At 40.3% G+C, this 24,948-nt stretch overlaps 1 protein-coding gene and 1 long non-coding RNA gene across 2 annotated transcripts; one reads left to right on the forward strand and one right to left on the reverse strand.

Moving 5' to 3' along the window:
• Positions 1-11,002: 11,002 nt before the first annotated feature.
• On the reverse strand, positions 11,003-15,183 carry LOC109985784 (ras-related protein Rap-2b). The gene is made up of 2 exons (XM_020636187.3): positions 14,265-15,183; positions 11,003-13,672 (listed from the first exon to the last, which is right to left on the reverse strand). Exon 1 carries the CDS (start codon positions 14,867-14,869, stop codon positions 14,318-14,320), a length of 552 nt encoding a protein of 183 aa, XP_020491843.1. The 5' UTR covers positions 14,870-15,183; the 3' UTR covers positions 11,003-13,672; positions 14,265-14,317.
• Positions 15,184-16,347: 1,164 nt separating this feature from the next.
• On the forward strand, positions 16,348-20,960 carry LOC136180503 (uncharacterized). The gene is made up of 2 exons (XR_010667136.1): positions 16,348-20,441; positions 20,739-20,960. It is a non-coding gene; the product is annotated as an uncharacterized lncRNA (long non-coding RNA).
• The last annotated feature ends 3,988 nt before the right edge of the window (positions 20,961-24,948 follow it).

The following is a 24,948-nucleotide window of genomic DNA, read 5'->3' on the forward strand; positions in this document are numbered from 1 at the left end:
AGTTCATGCAATACAGACCCATACAGTACACAGGAGTTGAAGAGGGGAAAAGGAGAGACAGGGTGAGAACATACAGCTCTCTGAACCAACCAAGCAGAGAGACAAACTTCCATAATGGTAGTTGGACGTGTGGGCAGAAGACTTCTGAATTATGGCTCCAGAAAGGCTGGATGACTCAGGTAGGCTGGGGGCAGGTTTGCTTTGGAGAAAGATGGAAAGCTTGGAGATGTCGACAAGTATAGACAGGCAGGTAGAAAGCAAACCAGCCCAGAGAGGAGGAGGAGGAGGAGGAGGAGGAGGAGGAGTGTGAGGAGAGCACAGAGACTGACAGCTGAACACAACACAAGCCTGTTGGGGATGGCTGTTATACAACAACAGCCGAGAAGGTGCAGACTAATTACAATGCACAACACAAGTACATGATACTGAGGTTGTGCTAATTGTGTGGAGCAAGTGCGTTTTGTGCGTGTGTTTGTGTGCACTGGTGTCTCTGCTGCCTTTGCATGTGAGATTTATCTTTGCCCAGCAGGCAGTGTTGTACCATATGGTCCATAGAGTAGATATTGCTAAAACAACACACACACACACACACACACACACACACACACACACACACACACACACACACACACACACACACACACACACACACACACACACACACACACACACACACACACACACACACACACACACACACACACACACACACACACACTTACAGACACAAAGACACGTAAGCTGAGACATGAACACAGACGTGCACGTGGAAAAAACTGTGATGCAGAGGAAGAGAGAGAGACAGAGAGTCATTGGTGAGACATAAAGAGCCATCTGCCCATCCTGATTTTCTGAGATCTGCGGATCACAATCCAGATAATAGTTATACAACAAGATTACACCGAGGCAGATAATGAATTATGACTTCTTAAATTTGTGTAAAACATTCGAGAAAAATCAGTCGAAAACTTTGTCTCATTCTCCAGAAGCGGCTGAAAAAGGTGAAAAAAACGGCCCCTGAACTCCCCCTCAAACAGCAGGCCCTCCAAGGGGGGCCTACTAAGCCCCCTTACACCAGAGCACATATGGTCTGAGGGCTTACGCACCCTGAGGAGAGAGGAGACACATGAAGATGAGCCCAGAGGCTGGATCTAAGGCCAGGAAGATCCAGGAACAAGGAGGGGCCAAGGATGAGTAGCAGCGAACATAAACACAGGGGTGGGTGTTCATGTGTGACAAAGATGTAATGTGTGGAAACATATGTGTGTTTGGACAGCCATTTCGCTGGTTTTAGGGCTACAGGGGGTTTGTGTATTAGGAATTGAACTCTATGGGTGATGTGACATGCTGGATTTTATGTGCGTGTGTCAGGGTAAATAAATAAAGAGCAGTAATGACTGTGTGTCATGTGATCTGCCAGCACGGTGACACTAATGGCATTAAGTTGAATGAGAGGCCTGCAGTGTGGCCTACTCTCGTCCCTCATAAAACCTCCCTCCCTTCCTCTTCTCTGTTTCCATTTCCAGTTTGTCTCATGCACTTTTTTTTTTCCATTCCTTTGTTCCATTTTGTTTATTGATTTTTTTTTTGGGATAGACGGACTGTTGCTGCAATGATTAGCTTCCCCACCTTCCTAATTGGATGACATTTCATTACAGCTGAAAATTCACACACTCAGTGATGCACATCTCAGATATCAATCAGCGTCATAATGACTGGAGTCAACAGTTCGAAACTGAAAGAGGATCAAAGGACGCAATTACGATAATGAAGATGAGATGTGCTTGTTCAAGTCATTGTTCTGAGACTTGACTTTGTCGTTTTTGATATGTCAGTGTCTTGCCACCACTGAAGTTCATTTGCATGCAGTTTTGACTTTGAAAACTTGATTCATGGATTGTTTGGTGTTTTAGGGTGTCCAATTAAATGAGCAAGTTAGAAAAAAATGTTTTTGGCTGAGCAAGATGCGACCATTTACCCAAATCATATCCGTATGGTAAATATGAGCAGTTTTCACACATGCACTTCGAAAGATTTTTAGGAAATTTCAGGCATACTGCCACTGAAATCTTCTTGAGTTGGTGGTTCACACATACACCTCACAGCGTTAGACTATTCCTATTGGATCAGGAGGCAAGATGAGGTAAAAAGAAATACGCAGACGAAGGAGATGAGATTTTTTTACCTTTAAATTAATAAGGTCAACACATTCCAAATATCAAGTTAAGAAAGACATACTTAATGAAGCTGTTTCATTACATGCTTGCACTTGTTGTGTGCATACAGGCTATGGTCGTTTGCCAGTCATAAGATATAAATACGGATATATGAGGATAAGTAAGTGATTTGTTTTATTACAAAATAATGAAAATATTGTTTAAAGCAAAGTTAAAGTCACGTCCAGACTCTATATAAAGGTTCTTTTCAATTCGGAAGAGCGAATATGATTTAAGAGGTGTTTGTAAGTTGATTGTACAAAATGGACAAAAGCTTTTAAAAGGATATGTGTTTCAGTTGTTGGGGTTAAATTAAGGAGTGATGCTAAAATAAATGTAACAACCTTTGATATTTCAAAAATGCTTTGCAGAGCTATTTCTGAGGCTTATACATGTGAATGGTGAATCTGTTGTTTTTTGTTCTTCCGGATGCTGGTAGCTTCATTTGAAAAGAATGCAGGATAGGTTTTTATAAGCAGTTAGCATCTGCCAATGCCTTTCCAGTCACTACTTAATACATGACTGTTGACTTTGCTTGAACTGTCTTTATTGTTGAAAATGATTGTATGCTGGCTGAATAAGAAATCATCAACTCATATTGGCATGGAGGAAGAGATGAGTGAAGGGAAAAGGAAAAGAGGAGCCCAAGGAGCGACACTGAGTCACACAGCAAGGACAGGAAGTCTTAGATGGAGACACCCTTCCTTCCTGTCAGCGCACTGATCACTAACACTGGACACCATTGAGTTACATCACACGAGACATGCGACAACTATTACAGAGCACAGAACAGTGTTGTGCAGTTTTATATGGTGTAATTGTTCAGGCTGTGTGTTGCCCGTAGTAACTTGTTTTAGTGAAAATACTGCATCGATTTCGAGAGTCTGGCTCCACACGAAGCCAGTCAGGGTGCAATCTTCTCAGGGAGCAGTTGGTTTTTACCACCTCCTGCTTTTGATTTCAGTGCCTGTGATGATAAAAAAATTGATCTCTGGGGGGTGTATATTTTATCTCTCCTAGTGGAGTTTCTGTTGGTTTCAGCCCACAGGCAGAAGGGTAAGGACACACTGAAATCTCAGCATCCAGACAGTGAATTTTGAGCACACCCATTGATCAGAAAATTACTTTGTAACCAAGCACAGGGTGCCAAAGGCAGAAAGGAGCAGCGCGCTCTGGATTTATGTGCAGCTCCCATCTGTTAAAAATGCTTTTCAGTTATCTTATTGTGCCTGTAGCCCAGAGAGATATTTGCATAAGAGCTAACTGCAACTATAATTTTGACACCTTAAAAAAAATGAGCAAGACTGGAAATCATTTTCACACTGGCTGAGTTAGATCACACCACCGAGAGTGTGATTTTTTTGTGATGGAGGAAAATGGCGAATAGCTACAGTGGTCTTAAATTGGATATCACACACACCCTACCAATGCTCTTTTCCGAATGTACCAAATCTGGCTTGACATTTTGTTCTGAGGGAGAAAAACTGACAATGAGCATTTTCAACATTTAAATGTGTATGTCGCATAGTCCAGAGCAGGCGTGGGCAACTGGTGGCCCCATCAACCCTCAACGTGGCCCTCCGGTCAATTTTTACATATCAGTTAATTGGAAACATGAAGAAAACATGACAAAATCGGACATGAAATCATGGAAACCAGAAATATGTCCATAATAATATTTGATCACTGGTTTATGTTGAGTTAAATTTGAGACATAACTGACTGTAATCGTTTTTGTGTACTACAATTTTGCCCTCTGGCAGTGAGAATCAAATGAATGTGGCCCTCCCTGATCCAGAGCATCAATGCATTCAGTCAAACTTAGTTAACTTTGTTAATATCTCATGTAATTGTAGTAATGATAGAGATACTTGGTTTCTTGCACTCTGCAAGTGTGAATACAAGCACCCAGGTGCATCTACATGAGCATGCTAATGACAGTGATCAACAAAAGATGCAATGCCAAAAAAAAGTATGAAATCAAGAGCAGAAGTAAGCTTACAAGTTCCAAACTCCAGCTGTATCTTCTCAGTTTGTTAGACCTCAAGTTTGCAAATGTGATATTTAAAGGAACACACAACATAACTATAACCTATAAAACTCCCAACAGCAGCTTAAAAGAGAATTGCAACAACACAAAGATGCAACTTATTCTCCAGACACAAACACAAAAATCATGACTTTATATTTCAGATTGTCTTCTTTCTAAACTTACAGTTTAAAACTGTAGCGCAATCTTGCTGGCACTGCAGCAGGATTCAGAGCCCCATGATGTGGGTCAGTAGAATGGAGATTCCCAGTGTCACAGGAGACTTCCTCTTCCACAGCTCTACACAGGATATGAGCAATTTCCTTAGAGCCCAACCACTCCAAAATTCCCAGAAATCTCTTCAACATGGAGGGTCACATCTCGGTTATCAGCTACATCTTTAAGATAACATATAATGGCAGATTCATGTATGGCTATTGTGCTCTTGCATGCGGTTAGGCAGGTCTTATTGCTCAATGTATATGCAGTACCAAAACATCACAGCGGTTTCATCGAAAATGAAAGAGACTCATGTGTGACACATATTGTTAAAACTTTTTGTAATGTGTTAACAGTGATTTTCTCTAAAGGTATGAATGTTTTGTTCTGACTGCTGCACTGTCATGCTCACTTCCTGCTGCAGTGTGTTGGGTTGTGAGACAGCTACTCTGGCATTCTGGGTGGGGCTCCTTTATCATTTCACATGGTCAAATCATTGAACAGTCAGCTATTCCAACACTTCCTCTCGTGACTATATTTGGAAGAGGTTTCCGATAGATTAACAATGTGTTGTGACACTTTGGTTAATAACTGTGTAATGGTAGAAAATGGTAATAAAGACCATAAAAAAAATAGATTAAAAATATACAATTGACACTTTCAGACAAATAAAATTGTTTTGAAATTTTACAACTTCATAAAACTGTTGTCATGGTTGCCATGTTGTTGTTGTTTTTTTTTTGTTTTTTTTTACATCCAAATGAAAAATGCCGGAAAAATTATCACATTTTCCTATTCAATGAAATATAAAGTTGGTTCGATTTTTGATCAGATGGCAGAAAACTATAGAGCGTCATTTGCATTATTTTTAATCATAATAAAATTGGTTATTAAATACCATCTTTAATACGTTTTGGGGATTTTTTGGGGGGGGCTGTCGATAAGCCTTGCTTTAGATTTCAGTAACAAAAGTCTCTGTTATTGTCTCTATCCTCAGAACTCACATAAAGAAAGTTAGTAAGACATTCAGCTGTTCTTTCTGTAGATCCTCTCTCCCACAAGGTTCTTTTTTCTGCCCCCTAGTTGCTCTGCAGGTTATAAAAGAGATGTTGCATAACCCCGCCTCAGGAGAAAAGTTCGATGATGAATCTGGACTCATAACTGAGGGAAGGAGTCAGACATATAGGGACAGAAAAGCAGTCAATAACTACATAACAAGACCTTGACAGTACCATGGCAGCTCTTTTGAAAAGCACACTCGCAAGCATTTTGTCACCCCACTAAAGGAAACGCACACTGAGCTGAAAGAGCACAAAATGACACATTCCTAGAAAGGCACAGCACACTAAATTGGAAGAAAGAAGTGGCAGAAAAAACAGGATGCAGAGTAATGATGAGAACAGTCAGTAACTCGATATAGATGCGGAGAAAAAGATGATGGAATGAGAAAAAGGAAAATGGGATTGCAGATGGGGGAGGAAGGTCATGGATGTCACGGCATGTTAGTCAGAATGCTGACGTTACCGTGGTGACAGGAGGGCAACGCCACAGTAGTGGGTGGCGAGTCACGTGACCCCGCATCAGGCCCTGGAGGAGGATGCCACAAACCTTTCTTTGACCACAGATCAACCAGATGGGGGGTGGGGGGTGGGGGGGATGGAAAAAGAAAGGAGGGCAGGAAGATAAAGCTGATTGAAAGTTACGTCTTTGAGGATGAAGTTCAACTTTGAATACAAATAAAAAAACATTTTTTTTTGCTTTACAGCTCTGAAGATTGAGGAAGCAGAGTAACTTAGAGAGCGATGACAGATTTCTTTCACCACAAGGTCTAAGTTTACATCCGGCTTATGTCAAGCATCCTGTCCTGATGAAGTGTCCATAGCTTGACATTAGCTAGAGTTTATAGGTACAGTATATGTGTAAGGTCTCAAAAAACACATTGCTTAAGTTCATCTGCTTGCACCACAGAACCTAGTTCTTCTGTTGACACCTGTGTTAGAACACACAGGAACTGAGAGGTGTAACTACCAGAGACATAACCACATCAATCAACAATGCTAACGTTTTCATGCTAATATGTGGTCTGTTTGTACTGAGGATGATAAAAAGGGAATGTTTACGCTACATTTCACAGAACAAAGGACCAGTCACTTCAGACAACCAAACGTGAGATATCTTAGCATAACCAGATATTTTCCATAGATTATGATCTGCAATCATACAATTTACTCTCACGGATGTATTTTATATGCAAAACAAACAAAAACACTATTTAAAGATAAATTAATTTCATTGCTTTGTTTTTTAACCTGAAACTATAAAAACAGCTTCAAACATTAAAAAAAGACTTTCATTCTGTTTAATAACCTGTTAAAAATCTCCTCTCAGAAGCTTTAACAAGGTATGTTACTAAAATGAATTGCTGCATTCTGTAAAGGATTTCACTTTTGTATGTATAAGGTAAAACTCCAAATAAGAAAACAAGTAAGTTCTTGAGAACTTACAAAGGACTCGCAAAACTTCATGATGGATTTACAAATAGCTGATGGAACAGTTGTTTTGTAGCCAACTATGCCGTGAGATCTGAGTCCTTCGGGAAACACCTACATTTGTGAAGATGTGTCACTTGAGCTCATCTTGTTTCTCTCCTAAAACAGTTTCTTTAAGAAAGCTATCTAACAAAGCACTGATACACTTTGATTAGTGCACTGCCGAATTCTCAAATAGCTTCCACATTTCTTGAGTTTCTTGAGTAAGTGTAAGGCCCTGACGGCCTGGCGGTTATGTTGAGCAATCCAAGCACAGAGGCGTTAGCCCTCATCGCAAATCCAACCACGGCTCTTTGCTGCATGTCATCCCCCACTCTTTCAGCCCAACATTTCCTGTCTCTTTCGAGCTGTCGAAATCCAATAAATGCAAAAAAAAATGGCCCGAAAATAACAACAAAAACATTTGTAAGGGGCAATCCGGTTCAGTAAACCCTTTGTATGAAACAAACTCATTTTTCTAGAAAGGACTGGACAAAAGCACAGAAATGGAGTTAAAATTGGCTGATGCAACACAATCCAGATTCAGAGATGTTGTTTTGTTGCTAACTGTGCCCTGAAACGTCCTTGTGGTTGAGCTGGCAGTGAGTTTGGGGGGCGTGGGTATTATTATATCAAAGAAAAAAATAAATCTACCCGCACATTATCACAACCAACAGTTTAAAGTTTCTAACTCTGCTCTTTTGTGGTTTAAAGCCGAACTCTCTGAAATCACACAAATAGCACGGTCAGGTCTGAATGATGTTGTTTCTACTTCTGTCAAAGTGACCTAATGAATCACATTGAATGCCTCATGTAGGCCTTTGATCTGACAGCGACACAAACAAACTAAACTACAAGGAAATATTGGAGGCCATTCACTTCTTGCTAGTCCTCTGGTGGAGAAAGCAGCCTGCCAGTGGAGTGAGAAAACCACCACACCCAGACCTCAGAGGCTAGCTACATCTGAAGCACGCTGCAGAGTGACAGCGGCCGTGGCGGACATGTGCTCTGCAGGTCAAAGGTCACATCATGATATCAGCCCCGCTGTTCAAGTTTAAAAGTTTATCAGCTCCAGATACCAATTACACGTTTAATTATGCCTTCAGAAGGATCAAATTGCAGTCCATTTCTTCTCCGAACACTCAGTGACCTGATTTTCTCCCTTCATAATTAAAACACTGATTGTAACAGAGCTCAATTACTAATCAGGTCCTTAAGCGTTACTCGTCCTCGCTGACACCAGTGAACAAAAGCTATTTATCCACACAGGGGACGCGGCAAGTAACTAGTCCTGTCTGACTGGCTCATTTGGCCTACTTTCCTCCACAGATCGAGCTCTTGTGCGAACTGAGGCGACTGTGCTATGATTATCTAAAGATGGAATAAAGAGCAGTTTGACTGGCTGCCCAGTGGGATCCATCTTGTGACACAGTGGGGCGGGTGTCTGGAGGCCTGTTTAGACAAACCCAGCACTCTCTCTTTTAACCCTTATCTCCGCTGCTCTCTCTATCTCTCTCGCTGCCTTTGTGTTTGTTCTTTGTGATATGCATCTCTATTCGGCCCCTATCAGAATCGTGATCAGGAATAACAAAACAAGAAGGGCGACAGAACAACAAAGAAGTTTCAATCAGACATGAAGGGCAACAGCGATGCCAAAGACACACATTTCACAATAAAGGCCACAAGAGCACCACTTCTTGTGATATCAAAACTTTTCAATCTCTCTCTCTCTGTTCAGGATAAAGACATGTCCAGACATTACAGTTGAAGGAATGACAGGAATGACAGGAATTCAGGGGCATTCCCATCTCGGGACCCATGTGTGCTCTGAGTGAGAAGGCCACTCCCTGATTTACAGAGGGAGCTGTATGAAGAATGTAATGGATGATCAATGCTTACTCGGTCCAGTAAACAGTGATTAATACAGAGACAACACCATCAGGCCAAACAGTGTATAGCCTAAAACAGGTGCAAACCTTTTGTAGAGGATATAACTTTCTACACACTCTATGTTTCTCACAATCTACAGGCTATGATGTGGTCAGATATAGTGGTTCAAGGTGCAGTGTGGTCAAAGAATATGATAAGTTTGCATGGAAAAGGAGATAACTGAGCAAAGCATGCTGTGAACAAACTCGGTGCTCCAGAGGAGACGAATGATGCCTCTGCTGCTTGTGTCTGGAAAAAGTCTTTGTGTTGGAAACCTGCCGGAATCTAATCTGCAGTGTTTTTCAGTGTGCACAACCTAGGTTAACTGCAGTGTGTGTGTGTGTGTGTGAGTGTGTGTGTGTGTGTGTGAGTAAAAGAGAGGAAAAAAACAAAGCTCATTCAGCCTTCTTTGAGAAGACAAACAAGAAGGTAATGGTTATTCCCGTGTTGTTATGGTAATGTCCAACACACACACAGCAAAGAAATGTGTCAAACACTAAAAAAAAACCTCCTGCAGCTTATTGCGAGCACTGACGCCTGCTTTTTTTTTTTGTGTTGAATTAGAAGCGTTATGTAAGTAAAGAAAATAAAGTTAAAAGGGATTTTAGCAAGCAAGCATCCTGCCCTGGATGGATAAAGTACATAACGGGCACATCTGCAAGAGAGAGAGAAAAAAAAAAAAGGGCAAAAGACCGCACTCTTGAACACAACAGAGCCTCAAAAATAGCATGATGACGCGGGGAGAGGCAGAGAGGTCTGTAATTCAGCTAGGAGTCTATATAGTGATTAAATCCCATGTAAAAAATGCAAACACACACCACCCACTCTCACTGGCTCTGTCGCAACACTTCCTGTCAGAGCAACTGCTTCCAACAGCAAAAAGAGAAACACTATAAGATCTTTGCAAGCTAACACACCCTTCCCCTTAATTGGTCAGAAATCAATATTTAGTTTACTGTAACCAAAGGAAGGGAAATATTTGTCGAGGGCTGTAAATGCTGCTGTCTCTACAACTGTTTTTACGCCGCAGAAATTAGCAGAAGGATAATCACATTTCCCGTTATCAGGGGCAAAGAAAATATTGTGTTTGTGGCGACTTGAGAAAAAGCTGATCAAACATTCCGACGCCCTCCTCTCTTACAGTCACCATTCCAGCAGTGACTCAACTCGCATAGGTCACGAGGCCACCCTGAGCAGCCATACCACATCCCAACCCCCCTTAACCATGGCAACCACATCACATGACCATCTCCCATGACCAGCAAACCACTGACAAGCCCGGCCATCTGTAAACCTGAACGCTGCCGATTTGCTGCTGGCTGCAACCAATAGATTTAAAAAAATAAACCTAATTAAATCCCTTACAACGCTGCAGTTCAAGTATGCAAAAATGTGGCTGCATCCAACTGAGACTCAGAAACCAAAAGGCTTAAACGGCTTAAACTCAAGACCACACAGAGACAACGTTGGTGCCGAGTTGTGGGTTTAAAAAAAAAAAAAAGAAGAAGCTAAAGAAGCAGGATGTGAAACTTTCACCTTCTCATTTTCTTAGAAAGATAAAAAAGAAATAGAAACTCCACAGGCTCCTTTCTCTCCAAAGGGCAAATTCTTCTGCTATCAGATGTTTATGCCACAGCAAGTGACTGAAGCAGCGCAGCAGTGAAAGATGGAAGGGGGGGGGGGGGGGGGGGGGTTGGTACATTTACAGTATCTGGGGCATAGCTGTAATAACTGCTTCCTCTCATCCACCACAGATTCAACTATAATATTTGAAGGCAAGGAGTTTGACTCATGCAATTTGTATCAAGGCTTCGGAGGAAACATGCCATTAGCCTTGACTTCGCTTAGACAGCATAGCTAAACTAGCCATGGCTTGTTATGAGTGTAAGGGAGATCTAAGAGCTGCTATCAACAGTCCCAAAAGCACACTTCAGCACAGAACACTTAAACCAAATATTAAGCCGTAGAGCTGTCTTTGCAGCTTCTGGGGGCAAGACAAATGGTCTTAGTGTGTATATGTTGACATTTGTCTTCTCCAGACATACCGTTCGATTTGCAAATAATGTAAAGATATGGATCTATTCACTTGGGCCAGACATATATTTAATATTAGCATCACTGAGTCAGAAAAGATTGTGATAATACAGATTGATAAAACTTTGTATGCCATCATTTTGCAAATGAATCAATCAAAGGAGACTGGGGATTACATAAGGAGTCACTTGGAATTTGAAATGAAAATCACATTATGGTTATGACCAATCATAAAGTAACTATGCTATACATATAAATTACATTTCAGCCTCCTTGCCCTGCTCTTGATCACACCTGTTGGATGTTGAATTGCACACACACACACCCCCCCCCCCCCCCCCAACACCCCTGTCCTCCCCATGCCCCGCGGTCACATGGTGCAGACATGGCCAAAGAATACATATTATACCATTATCACACAAGGTGGTACGAGCTTGAACAGGAGCAGTGACATGCCGACACATATGCTCGGACTCTTAAGACATACAGTTCACATTCCACAACACAACATAAACATAAAGTAAAGCTTAAAAAAAAAACAGCTCACATCTCTTCTCAGAAAGACTCTATGAGAAGCCTGTCTTGTGTTTGTTTACTCTCTCCCCTCGAGGCCATACAGCGGCCGACCAGCCAGCCCGCCAGCCAGCCAGCCAGCCAGCCAGCCAGGGCTCGGTAATCCCTGTAGGTAAACAGAAGCGGAGCAGGGCCTGTTCAGTCATACAGGCCTCTCCACATCACACCACTACACCCACACACGCTTCAACCCAGGCTGAAGCTCTGGGCTCAAACACTACACCCACACAGCTGAGAGACGTTCCTCTGGAGCTGCTGAGCCGGGCCTCGTCTATTAATGCATGTGAGGATGGTACACAGATAGAGGTGCTTTTATCTACTGTAGATTAAATGCAGTTTGGTAAATACAACTGAGGTTCAACACAGAGGCAGGAAAGACAAATCTCATCAGGCACTTTAAAAATATCTCTACACAAATCCCTGCGGTTTGGGGTGACCACTCCGCTTAGATTGCAAATATCATATAAACCCTGTAGCAGCCTGACTTAAAGGAAGTTACTCATCTTTTATTAAAACGTGTCGTATCATGTTTACACCCTAGACCATGTTTTTGCAGCTTTTTGATTCCACGCAACAGTTGTTCCAGCGTTAACTACACAAAGTTGTCTGTTTGAGAAGAAACAAACAAACATGGCGAGGCAGCAGTGGAGAAATAGAAGCAGATTTCATGTTACAACTTACACAGCTTTCACTAAAGCTTCTTTTGGTGCCTGGTAAATTCGTCAACATAAAACTCGACAAACTAACCGTCAGCCTGAGGGCTATCCTCGACTATCTAACGCGTCGTGAAAGTTTGGGATTTCGGAGGAAGTGGCTGTAAATTATGTATACAACCAGACGTTTATGTTTTGAACCACTGTATTACTCTGGGTATTTGTAGAAATCCAGCTAAAACATATTAAGCTGGTGTTACAGCAATGGTAAATTCTTGTCCAAACTGCTCAGGACAAACTTTGTTTAGGATCAGCTAACCAGCTATTAGCCCAACATACTAACACTCTGAAAAGTAGATGTCAACAAAGAGAAAACATAGCCTGGTTTTGTTTGTTTTAAATTCCATTTGTATTAAAAGTCTTTTTTTTTTTTTCAAACAGTCAGCTCACTGTTAAAAGGCTGATCTGAAATTCAACTTACAATCAGGTTAGATTTGTCAACGGTACATCATCACATTTCCTGTTAAAAACAACAAAATAAACAGAACAGAAAGATCTTGACTTAAGGTGGACTGGAAGGTAAGTGTTTGTTGTTGTCGACACATCTATAGAGGATTCCAGTACCTGTGCATTTAACGATAAAAGTTTGGCCTTTGAAAAAAGCAGACATTGCTAAATTAACACCGTGGACTTGAAAAAGGCCAACGTAAAACATACAGAAACCACCATTTCTTTTCAGCCTCCCCCTCTACGATGCAGAAGAACAGTTCACTTGATTTTGGATTGCAGTGACGAAGGGTTCTTTCGGAGAAACGTGTTGGTTGGCACTAAATCTTAACGGCTGTATTGTTTCGGAAAGGCACTTGACATAAGGGCGATCTGGTCGTCGTCCTCATGTCACTTCAGTTAAGGTCCTCCCGCACACTGAAGAGGCAATGAAGGAAAAAAAACAAGTGGCACTCATCACGTTTAACTCCACCAACAGAAAAAAGTGGTGTCAATTTCTTCTGACTTTGGACAAAAAAAAATATATAATAGGATTTGGAGTGTTTCGGAGAATTTCTCCAAAAATGGGTTAGGCAGAGACATCACCCGAATCCTTACCCGCCCCAGACTGTGCAGTTATTTAACAAAATATACTCTCTCTGTCTTCTTCGTATACAGAAATATCCATTTATGAGTGTCTCTTAAGTGTTGCCGTCTAGAACTTTTCCACATGGAGTTTAGCTCCAGTTGTGAGTACGGTTGGAACAGGTGAGAGAAGTGTCGCTGAAACTCTCTGTCACTTTGTGGCATCAATGACAGACACGCATCGAGCAGCGGAGATACTCCAACCGTGCAGAAATTCCTGAAGAGTGGAACCCCTCCCTCTGTCTCCGTTGCTCCCCTCCTCCTTCACTCGTCCCCCTGCAGCATTCCTCCCTGTATTTTTCTCCAAGGCCAGGGTGAGACACGAAGAAGAGCTCTACAGTACACACTTGCTGCAACAAACTGCAACAAACAAAAGAGACAAGAAAGATTCATGAATGAGCTCCAACTTCTGGCTAGAGGTAAAGAAGACACCACTGCTTTCAACGCTAATTTTGAGCTCTGTTGAAGATTTTTTTTAAAAACAACTCGCTGATCCTTGAATGTAGGCCAAACGAGAATATTGGTATCTCCCATCTCCAGTTAACCTCATTCTTGAAAATAACACTCAAACAGTTGAAAAACACAAGAATGGAGGTGCACTTTTTGATTCAAGCCCTAACTTTGTTAAAGTTATATTTAAGTCGGCCATAGGTTGCCCTTCCAGTTCTGCATATGACTCAGACACTTCCCTAATCTGCTGAGCAAAACAATAGACTGCAAGTGCACAATGAAAACTAACATTTAGGAAGAGAACTGACAATAGACTGAAAAAAAAAAAAGCTGAATAATAAAATAAAGCCAAGCTGACCATACATCCTGCATTTGCTGCTTACCATACTATACTAACTATATGTGTTTACACCAAAGTTTATAGGTTTGAAGTGTCACTTATCAGGCTACAATGATAACTTGTGTCAGCTGTGTGTTGACAGTGAACGGTGTCCAAACTTACCATTGCAAACTTAAAACCGAGCAAGGAATAAAACTTTATGCAGTTCCCGTTTCTTAAAGAATGACACAAGACGAGCAGCACTGGTCGTCGCCATTTGGTGTGGAGGCATAGTTCATCTGTCGGACTATTTCTGCAAACAGTTCGTCCACCGAGATTTTATTTTTGGCTGAAGTTTCCATGAACGGGCAGTTCCACTCGTCCGCCAGAGCCTTCCCCTCCCCGGACGAGACCTCCCTTTCCCCCTCCAGGTCCACTTTGTTTCCCACAAGAATCATCGGCACTCTCTCGTACCTTTTCACCCGAATGATCTGATCCCTCATTGGTTTGATGTCCTGAAAGCTCTGCTGGTTGACCAGACTGTAGACCAGGATGAAGCCCTGTCCGTTTTTGATGTACAGGTCTCGCATCGAGGCGAACTGCTCCGTCCCCGCCGTGTCCAGGATCTCCAAGACAGACGGAGAGGAGTCCACCTCGATCTCCTTCCTGTAGAAATCCTCTATCGTGGGGTCGTATTTCTCTATGAAGGATCCCGTCACGAACTGGACGGTTAACGCAGATTTCCCGACCCCTCCGGACCCGAGAACCACTACTTTGTACTCTCTCATGGTTCCCAACACAGCCGACACTCCTGCTTCCTCTCTCCGCTGTGAGCACCGCTAGCCGCCCTGCTGGGTTTCAAACCGCTTCACTGTTTCGTCTCCGCCAGCAGTTTTTTTTTGTACGGTCTCCGGTGTGTGGATACGGGGCGTGGCCGTCTAGAAAACGCCGTTCACAAGGTAAACACCGCCGTTTCCGACCCCACGCTCAACATTTGTGTTGTGGCATGTTGAGTCCGTACGACAGACCAGCCGGTTCTTGAGCAAGCTTCCCCCCGTTTTCGTTCAAGTAGCTACCGTGCGCCCGGTCGCTCTCTTTGGCAGTCTCATTCAATCGTTACTGAAGCAGAGTACTTCCTGTTGGGGCTTTCAAAATAAGAGTGTTACGGGAATTGTGTACTACGAAATCAACTTTAATACAGCTTTACCGTTTGTTCGATATGTTTTTTTACGTGCTTTTTGCCTCAAAAAAATGTTGTTACTTTGCGAAATGTAGTCTATAACTATAATTTTACTGTGAGTATTATCCCCTCCTGAAAACGCATTTAAAAGCTTCCGTTCAAGTTCTTGCTCACTCTTGCTAACTTGACGCCGTTTGCACTCTGCGCTTCCTTACCGACACAGCACGCAGTGTACGTCACGCGTCACGCGTCACTCAATAAATAGTCCCGTAGGCTTCAGTGAAGTTAAAGGTGCAGTGCGGCTATTATCGCACAGTCAGCGCGACTGCAACTCTCAGTGGCCTACCCACGCAGATCTGCCACACCTCGGTTTCGGCATTACTTATCCATGGGCTTACTAGAACTTGAGTCATCTTGTCATAACTTACTGGAAAAGTCATATCTAGTGTCAGCTTATTACTTAACCGTGAAACACATTGTGGACAGTGTTATTCCTCATCTCAAACTCTGGGTCTATCACATGAGTTTGTCATTAGGCAGCAGGCCTAATATCTTCAAAATTAGCACACCAAATGAGCAAAAAAAAACCTAAACAACTAAACAAAACTATAAAATAAATAACTACATCAATTTATTGAGTCATTTTCCATATTAATGGGAAATCCAAAAGTGAAGAAATTAATTATCACCTCAGCCAGACTGTTCAAAAAATGTCAGCAAACCTGAATGACGTAAAAACAAACAAGAGGAAGTCACTCAACACATGACCGATGCTGTTAGGCCTTAACCTACATAGGACACATTACTGATCTTCTGTCTTGCATGTCCTGACACTCCTGCTTATTTTGTCTTTTTGAAGCGACCCATCATCACAATTATATGTTTCTCCTGGTTTCTTAAAACATACTCTGAATGTTGATGTACTCAAAGAACAGAAAAGTTAATATTTAAGTCATCATGTACTCAATGTGTTGGCTAATATTTAATCCAAGCTAATGAAAAGCTAGTTATGAAAACAATTAGCCTATTTAATTCATCACATCTCTGAGTCAATGTGCCTATGTGGGCGTATTTAAGCTCATTTCATCCTCTTGTTTAGTTTTTGAAATAACCCCTGTTTCCAATCAATACCTGTCAGTGCAGTGTGGTGATGATTAAACCAAAGTCATGACTTTATGACCTCAAGGGACTGATGGCAAATCTCTTCCTGATCAATAGAATTTTAATAAATCCACAAATCAGACAGTAAAACAATGTGCACTGTGTGGTTAAACCCACAAATAGAGAAGTCAGTCTGTGAGTCAGTATGCGTCAGAGTGAGTGTTGACGCTCAGAGAATATGTCACAACGTTCAAATAAAAAAATACTTAAGTATGACACATTCAAATGCAAAAACAGCCATGACGATTATGCCAGACGTTTGGTTTTAGTTGACAGCAGGTGAACATTTGTATTGGTTGATCATGTGGGCTTACTAAAGTGCCCTCCAGCCAGCTCCTCCCCAAATCCAACAGAAACAACAACGCAAAAGCCAATAAAAAGACAATCAGCCTCTGTCCCCTGTGGAGCGAGAGGTAATGTGACCTAAAGCCCTGTGATGTGGATTGTCACATCTGTGAAAATGATCATGCTCAATGTAAAACCAAGGCCTCCTGCCAGAGAAGACAGGCAGCGTTTATTTTCACACCCTGTTGATAATTAGATAAACACAGACACATTGTCAATAGTAACGCAACCCCCATGTGAATTCTCAGCAACTAACATAGTAATGTGTGCACTATAAAAAAAAATAGTTGCTATAACTTAAAAAAGTTAGCGACATAACATTTTAAGTTAACTGAACTTGAAAAGATAAGTTGAGACAAATTTGTGATTATTCCAAAGAAATACAATTTTCTAGTCATATTAACTTTACGTCAAGTCACTTGTACTTAAATCTTGAAGTTAACAAAGCTTTAAATCACAATTCAGTTCCTGTGATATTATCTAGTTAAGGTAAAATGGTCTTTCAATTACTTTTGACTTGAAATCAAAAATTAAATACTTAATCAAAAGTTGAATCCACCTTAAATATTGAGTTAAATGAATTCATCAATTTAAATGGAATATATATTTCTATTTTAGTAAACTTAAATCAGTTTAGTTTATACATTTTTAGTGAGTCTCTTTGCTTTTGTGGAAACTTTCAACTTCCTTTCAAATAACAATAAATGAAAGGTATCATCTCTACAGGTTATTCATTTTTATCATAGAAACCAACTTAAGTTGTTCAACCTTTAATAGCAGATCAGATCAAATAGCACATCTAAACAATTACAAATGAGTTAACCTAAAATACTGTGCTGGCTTGTTGATAAAAACATTTCCACCCAAGAATGTGCAAAAAACCGTTGTCTTTCTTTTGCTGCATTTACCATTTATCGGTGACTTTTTTCAGCACTTTCAGATGCAATAAACTTATAAAATCAATAATTTACACATTTAATGATGTGATCTTACTATGGTAAAACACCACTTCAGAAAAGATCTGAGATAATGTCCAAATATTTCTTGGCAACTTTCAGAAAACTCTCGACCTCAGTGTAGTGCCTACACAGCTTAACAAAGAAGTCTTTTTCTCAGTCCATGGACCCTTGAAGGGGCAGTGGTCACCGCCTATATGCATTAGGTTCTTCTGTACAACTTCAAATGTATACTGCACTTCCTTTTGTTAGTCAATACAGCATACAGCAGACCCATGAGCATAGCTACCATATACAAATAGTCCTTCACGCCATGCTGAATGATCTGATCCTCAAGGACGACCTCATCTTCTATTACCAGGATGCCGACGTTTGTATCCTTTGTTATGCCGTCCTCAGTGTCTGCAGATTTACAAAAGACAGAAAAAATAGATATAACTGTGAAATGTTTGTAATACTCTCTGAGAAACAACATTTTTTAGCCGACAGATCCACGTTGGTGTGATGTATGATAATGATGAAACATTAGGGTACTCTGGAGGGTGTGCTGGGTCTGAAATTAATCATAAAAAATAATAACAAAACAAGAACAAGACACGAGTTTGTTTGATTTGTTGTGAACTGTGAGTGAACGTAGCACAGACACAAAATATGGTATCGCCCGGTAAAACCATGTGGTTTCTTTCTTCCTGCAACAATATGTAATTAAAACACTATGAAATCTCCACGCTTTCAGACTACCATAGCACACGAGAGCTAGCAGATTAGCACTTTAAGCTAGCGCTAACAATCGGGAACAAACAACATGTAAACACCGAGTTGAATTAACTCATGAGTAAATACATTAACTTTAAGTGACCACTCTGGTAATACCTCTGTCATTTTCAGTAGAATCCATTTTAAATGTATCTTCTAGTTTTCTCACTTTAATTAACTTTTTATCAACTCAGCGCCAACGTTATGCTCCCTGTCTGGGGTCGGCCCTATGTTCCCACAGCCCTATGTTCCCACAGCCCTATGTTCCCATATTTCTAGGACATTTTCAAAATTAGGTCTTGTGTTCGTACATTTCCCTTCAATTTAAGCCCTATCCTCCCACAAGATTTTTTGGAAGCACTTCATAGTAAGTGAATGAATGAATGACTGAGTAATTTTATTTCGATCAGCAGCAGCAGAAATTGTCACAATCACAATCATTACAAGAAAAAATTAAATAGGCTGATTGAAAAGGGTTTCGGCTGAATAGATCGGCTTATAGATGCCGAACCCTTGTTTTCGTTTCCTTAAAGGTCCCATATTATGCTTTTTCTGGTTTTATATGCTCTTTAGTGTGTTTTCCATGTGTCCTGTGCATGTTTAGGCACATCTATGTGCAAAAATTCAAAGTCTGCGAAAACTGTTAGCTGCAGCATTAGCTGCATGTAACGCTCGGTTCTATCCCCCCCTTGAAATTTTTTTGCCAGTGTGACATCTTGTCAGTGTGATATCACTGATCTAAGCCCATTGGCTCGTTGTGGCAAGCCCTGCAGCTCATGTTGCAGGCCCGTTAACTTCTGTAGCACGCCCACAATATGCCGTAGCCCGCGGTAGCACCGTAGTGCTAAGGTGCTAATGTTTATGCTCCCCTCGGACGGAGCCAGTAGCTGCATTCCCAATATGGTAAAAGGGGCGGTACATTTCCAAGAACCGTGCTGAGTGACTGACCAATTACGGCAGAGCCGACAGGCCGACCACTCAGATCAGACTTGGCACACGTGGGGACTCTGAACGTGGGCACTTCAGAGCCTTAGAGAGAGAGTCAGAAGCCAGCCGGTGCATGGAGCGGCAGTTCATGAAAACAGACACTTTTTTGCGAACTTTAGCTATTGTGAACATACTTTAGTAGGTACATAGATTAAATATACGAACCCCAAAAAGGGCAAAATATGGGCTCTTTAAGTCAGACAAACAAAACCAGATAAGTACAAATACGCATACGGTATATACATGTAATACAATCACATGCTACATATATGCATATACATACCTACATACACATACGTACATACATATATAGAAATGTAGAAATATAGAATATAGAAAAAAAAAATCTAATATTCTATATTCCCAATAGTTTTCATTTTCTTTGAATTTTGTTCTTTTTAAGCAGGATAATTATGATTCCAAAGAGGTGGAGAATCTCAAGTACCTGGTGTCCCACCTCTGTCAGCTCCTGGACCTGCACAAGAAATACAACTGCAGACTTTCACTTTCAGCCTTTGAGAAGTTGTGTCTTTTATGAAAAACCCATTTTACAATATACAAATGTAGACACGTTAAAAAAAAAATCTAAAATATTGAGATTAAACTTGTAAATTTGCGAGAATAAAGAAGAATTCTTTATTTTTAACGTGGCCATAATCCTTTGTCGTACGATTCCAACAAATATTTAAAGATTCACAGCAAGAAAACAAGGGCTGAGATATTGATAAAATAAAAACAAACATTTGGTACCACTTTTAGTTGACAACTTTTATTTTAGGACAGAGATAATGCTTTGTGGTGGTATATCCATGAATTAAACTGTATTGGAATATATCTTTGCTGCCTCGTCCGTCTTATAAATTTATCACTGATGTTTTTCTGACTGCATTTTAATCTGCAGCTTCAGAGCTGATCGCCGCCACAGTGGAGAACAGTATCCTGCCTCGAGACAAGCTTTTTCTGCAGTTTATCAAGGTAAAACAACACAATTATTTTCAGGATTGTAACCCTTTAAATGCTAGGTTGTTAGTTTAGATCATTTGTTTAGATTAGAGTCTTGGATGTTAAAGACTAGCAACAAAGTTGATTTGATTAGATGATTTTGATTAGTCTTGCATTGCATTTTGATTAGACTTCCATTAGTCTTTTTAATGTACCCTCTGGACACCTTCGTGGCCAAAATGCACACACAAAATCATCAATTTTTGTCTTTTGTATAAATTGCTGTTTTTCTCTGCTTTCTTTTCTTCTCTTTTATGCTTTTGACGTTAGAGAAGAGGGAAAGGGGGAAAGGGGGAAAGAGGGAAAGAGCTCTGGTGCTTCGGGAGAAATCTCGCGCAAGAGATTGAACAGAAAGGGGGAGAGTGGGCATCCTTGCCTATTCCCCCTGTGCCATGTGATGGGTTGTGATGATTGTCCATTGGTGATAACAGTGGCTGTTGGTGAGGTGTATAGTGTACTAACCCAGTTAATAAACAATTCCCCAAAGCCAAATCTGTGTAATGTGTTTCTTAGAAAGGACCAGTTTACTCTATCGAAAGCTTTTTCTGCACATATAGTGATGGGTTTATGTAAACTGGGTGAATTCCATTTGAATGAGACTGGAGCATGGTCACTAATGATGGTGTTTCAGGCTTTACTGCCTTTACTGTAACTACTACGTCTCTCTCTGTAGCCCACACAAGTCACATGAACAAAGAGACAACAATAGTTGGCACATATCTTATGCTGAAGAAAAAGCTTCTGTACATTTTTTTCACTGCAGTGTATTGACTTTCAGGCTAAAGTAAACTTCAGCTTATCACTTTTGAAAAATATATTCACTTCATTTGGATAATTCACACTACAAATGCCTTATTTGAACAAAAAACACAGATTATACTTTTGCATGAAGTGAGGATTGTGAAAACTTAATGATGGTATAAAGAGAAGGAATGATATAAGCAACACTGAAAGAGTTTTAAGGATGAACTATTTCAATGTCATGAGTTTTCTATTAAACCAAAGTAATATTTTTAACTTTATACTGCACTTTTCCTAACAAGGCTACAAAGGGCTTAACAAGAATTCAATACAAAATAAAATCAGACAAAAACGTCTCCAATTAAAAGCAGACGCTTGATCTTCACCTATTCTGCATTTACTTTTATTTGTCCTGTCAGTGCCTGTTAACATGACATAATACATTAGTGCTTGTGAGCTGTTGTGAAGGTCCTGTTAACAATATTTACACAACCTGCACCCTAAGCATTCATACGTAGTTGTATGTTCCGCCATATGTTTGGTTACTTTAACAATATTTATTATTTTCTCTGTTTTGTGGTCTCCAACACCTCCTGGCAAAATCTGTCTTTTCAGCTGCTGATTGCTACACTTCAAGCTAAAAGTAAGTGCCTCATGTGAAATCCATAAGACTGATAAAGTAACACGTTTGAGAGTTGACGATGATCTCATTCAAAAAATCCACTTTGAAGTAAGAATATTTTTATTGCAGCTTAAAAGTTAGGATGTGGTTGGAAAGTTCTTGAATTGTGTGAACCTTCCTTCTAAAATCTAAGCAGCATTTCCAGTTAAAAGAGAAGTTGGTTGAACAACACAGCATTGCTAAAACCCCCCTTGAATAGATTTGAGCTTTCCTTGTTTTGACTCCTTATAACCTCCATCAAGGGGCCTAGGCTCATTGCTCTTCACCTAACACCAGTTTCTTCTTATATCCTCCCCTAGATGCTCTAATTGAAACCGCCTGAAATAGCCCGAGGACGGCCCCTGTGTGATCCACTCAGTAAAAGGTGAAATTCTAAAACAACACAGTAAGATGTAAAGTGACAGGTCTGAAAAGCTCTCTCCTGGTCCCGTGAGAGTGACAGTAGACTAATTAAAATGTCTGAGACAACTGAGCGAGTTAATGACAGAGATAAGTCTCCTTCAATGTTATCACCCTACAGGGACTTCGACAGCTTTTAAAAAATGTTTCAGTGATTTCAAAGGGAAAAGACTCATGGTCAAATCATATTACTTTGTTTGAATGCTTATAACCTCCTGCCCTTTAATAAATTACTCTTTTTTTTCATAGTGTGTATTTCTCCACATCCTCAGTGGCAATATGTATGTTTTGATTTATGAATTATTCAGTGTGAGATGCCCATTCACCACTTTTTTCAATAGCTTCAAGGCCAAGTGTAAATAAAGTGCTTTCTAAAGCCAACTTGTGATTAGACTTCACAGCTTTAAAGCCACAGTTGTGGGCAGAATGTAGCCGCTATGTATAATACAAGTTTCCAACTCATTACACATAATGACAAAAGTAAAGGGCTATGAAGGTTCAAAGTGTTTCCTGTTTTTAATCAATGTCACTTAGATAATATTAAAAAGGTTTCTTCTGATCAGTTCTACCTGAGTTGTTCTAAATGCTGTCTTCACAGATCCCTCCAACATTTCCATTATTTGTCATGCAACTTTTTTAAAGTAAGAAAAACCAGTTAATGAAATTATCAAGTGTAATTGTAAGGATGGCCTTGTGGTTTAGGCTAAATGTACAGTGTAGGCCTGAAGACCAAAAAAATCCCTGCAAAAAACGTGAGGAATTTAACGAAATGCAAAAACAACAGAAAAAAAGGAAGAGAAGCTATCGGATTTCATACGGTATAAACCACCATACTCCACAGTGACAAGTAATCCTGATGAAGAATACGGTGAACTCTAAACTTCTATTAAATTCAACTCAAACATCTTTATGTAGGATAACACACTGTGCATTTCTTTATTATGTTGTTCCTGAACAACATTTTGACCTACAAAGTAATGTGTTAATGCATAATCTATTGCAACATTAAAACACATTTTTGATGCATTCATTTTTCCTAAATCCTTCCAGCATGAGCACGTCTAGACTGTACTCTTTGTCATATTATTTACAAAGACCCGACATTAATCCATCACGAGCACAGCGCTAAGTGACATTTAGCAGTTACACTGGCAAGGAAAAATGTCCTTAAAGACTCGTGATGAACAGCCATCTGTCGAAACGGTGTTGAGAGAGTGGGAGAGAGGTAGATGTTGAGAGAAGGAGAAGGATAGAGACAAACAAAACAACAACAACAATGAATACGATAGATTTGTTGCAACAATATCAGTAATAATGGTAGTTTGTGTAGTATTAGCAGTAACCGCTGAGAATGATCTAATATTAACTTGTAATTGTAATGATGATGAAACACAGGAGACTGATAATTTGATTTATTATTGAAGGATTTTGAATTATATTCTAGATCTTATAGGGAACCAGTTCAGAGAAGCCAATACAGGAGTACTGTGATCTCTTTTTTAAATTCTAGTCAGAACACTAGCTGCAGCATTTCGGATCAGCTGTTCGAACCTTAGACCAAGAAAGCAAACATTGACTGAATGAGGAATTACGGCAAACATTTCAAAGTAAAATTGCAGAATCAAAGAGTCGACCCAAAAGTTGGGGTTAGGACCGTCTTAGAGGACACTGAATCTGTTGGAGGGGTCACAATGGTGTTTCCCTCTGTGGACAAAAAAGATATACTTTTAAATGTAACAATCTGAAATAAGTACTTTTCTCTAGAACTAATAAACCCTATAGTGAGCTAGTAATGCTCACAGTAAGGAACTTAGGAACACTTAGGTATAAATGGAATAAATGAGTTATTCTCTTTTCTGCAGTGAGGTCTTTTGTCCAGTGGAGGGCAGCAGACCTACATGATAACATGTGAGTGCACTGGCATTCCCCGGTTCACTTCAGATGTTGTTCAAAGCTCAGGTGAGAGAGAGAGAGAGAGAGAGAGAGAGAGAGAGAGAGAGAGAGAGAGAGAGAGAGGGAGAGAGAGAGAGAGAGAGAGAGAGAGAGAGAGAGATAGTCCACACTGTGGTGAGAGTGCTGTGAAATGTGCAGAGTCAGTGTCATTTTACACAGAAAGTATAGAATTACCAATGGAAACAAAACCTATGGTAACTTAGAAGTTAACACTAATATGAAAAAGTACTTTGACGTCAGATCATGTTATATTGGATACAAATATAAAATAGCTTCACAATTCAGAAAGAGGCACAAATAGAAGAAGGAGGGGATTTTGTGTTGACGTCTTGCTGGAAGAAAACACAGTATTGTTTAGAAAGAATGAAGACAAAAGGCCGTTGTCTACAGTTGAATGCCATTATACTCACTGACAAAGCTGGAATGGTCCTGAATAAAAACCTATCAGAGACTCTAAGAGTGACATGCAATTTAAACAAAACCTGAAGAGAGAGTAAGAAAGATGAGGAAAAAAAGACAAAAACACGAAGACATAGAAAACTAATGGAAACAGGACGAAAAAGAGAAAGAACAGACACAGGGTCTTTCATCCATCCCACAATGCCTCTCTTTCATGTGTGGAATTTGTCCATCATTAATAATACATACAGTTCCATCCAGATCAGTACAGCTGAGTGCTGTCGGGGGTTAAAGTTTAAGGTTGAG

The sequence above is a fragment of the Labrus bergylta genome, chromosome 11, assembly GCF_963930695.1.
Source record: "Labrus bergylta chromosome 11, fLabBer1.1, whole genome shotgun sequence".
Lineage (NCBI taxonomy): Eukaryota > Metazoa > Chordata > Actinopteri > Labriformes > Labridae > Labrus > Labrus bergylta.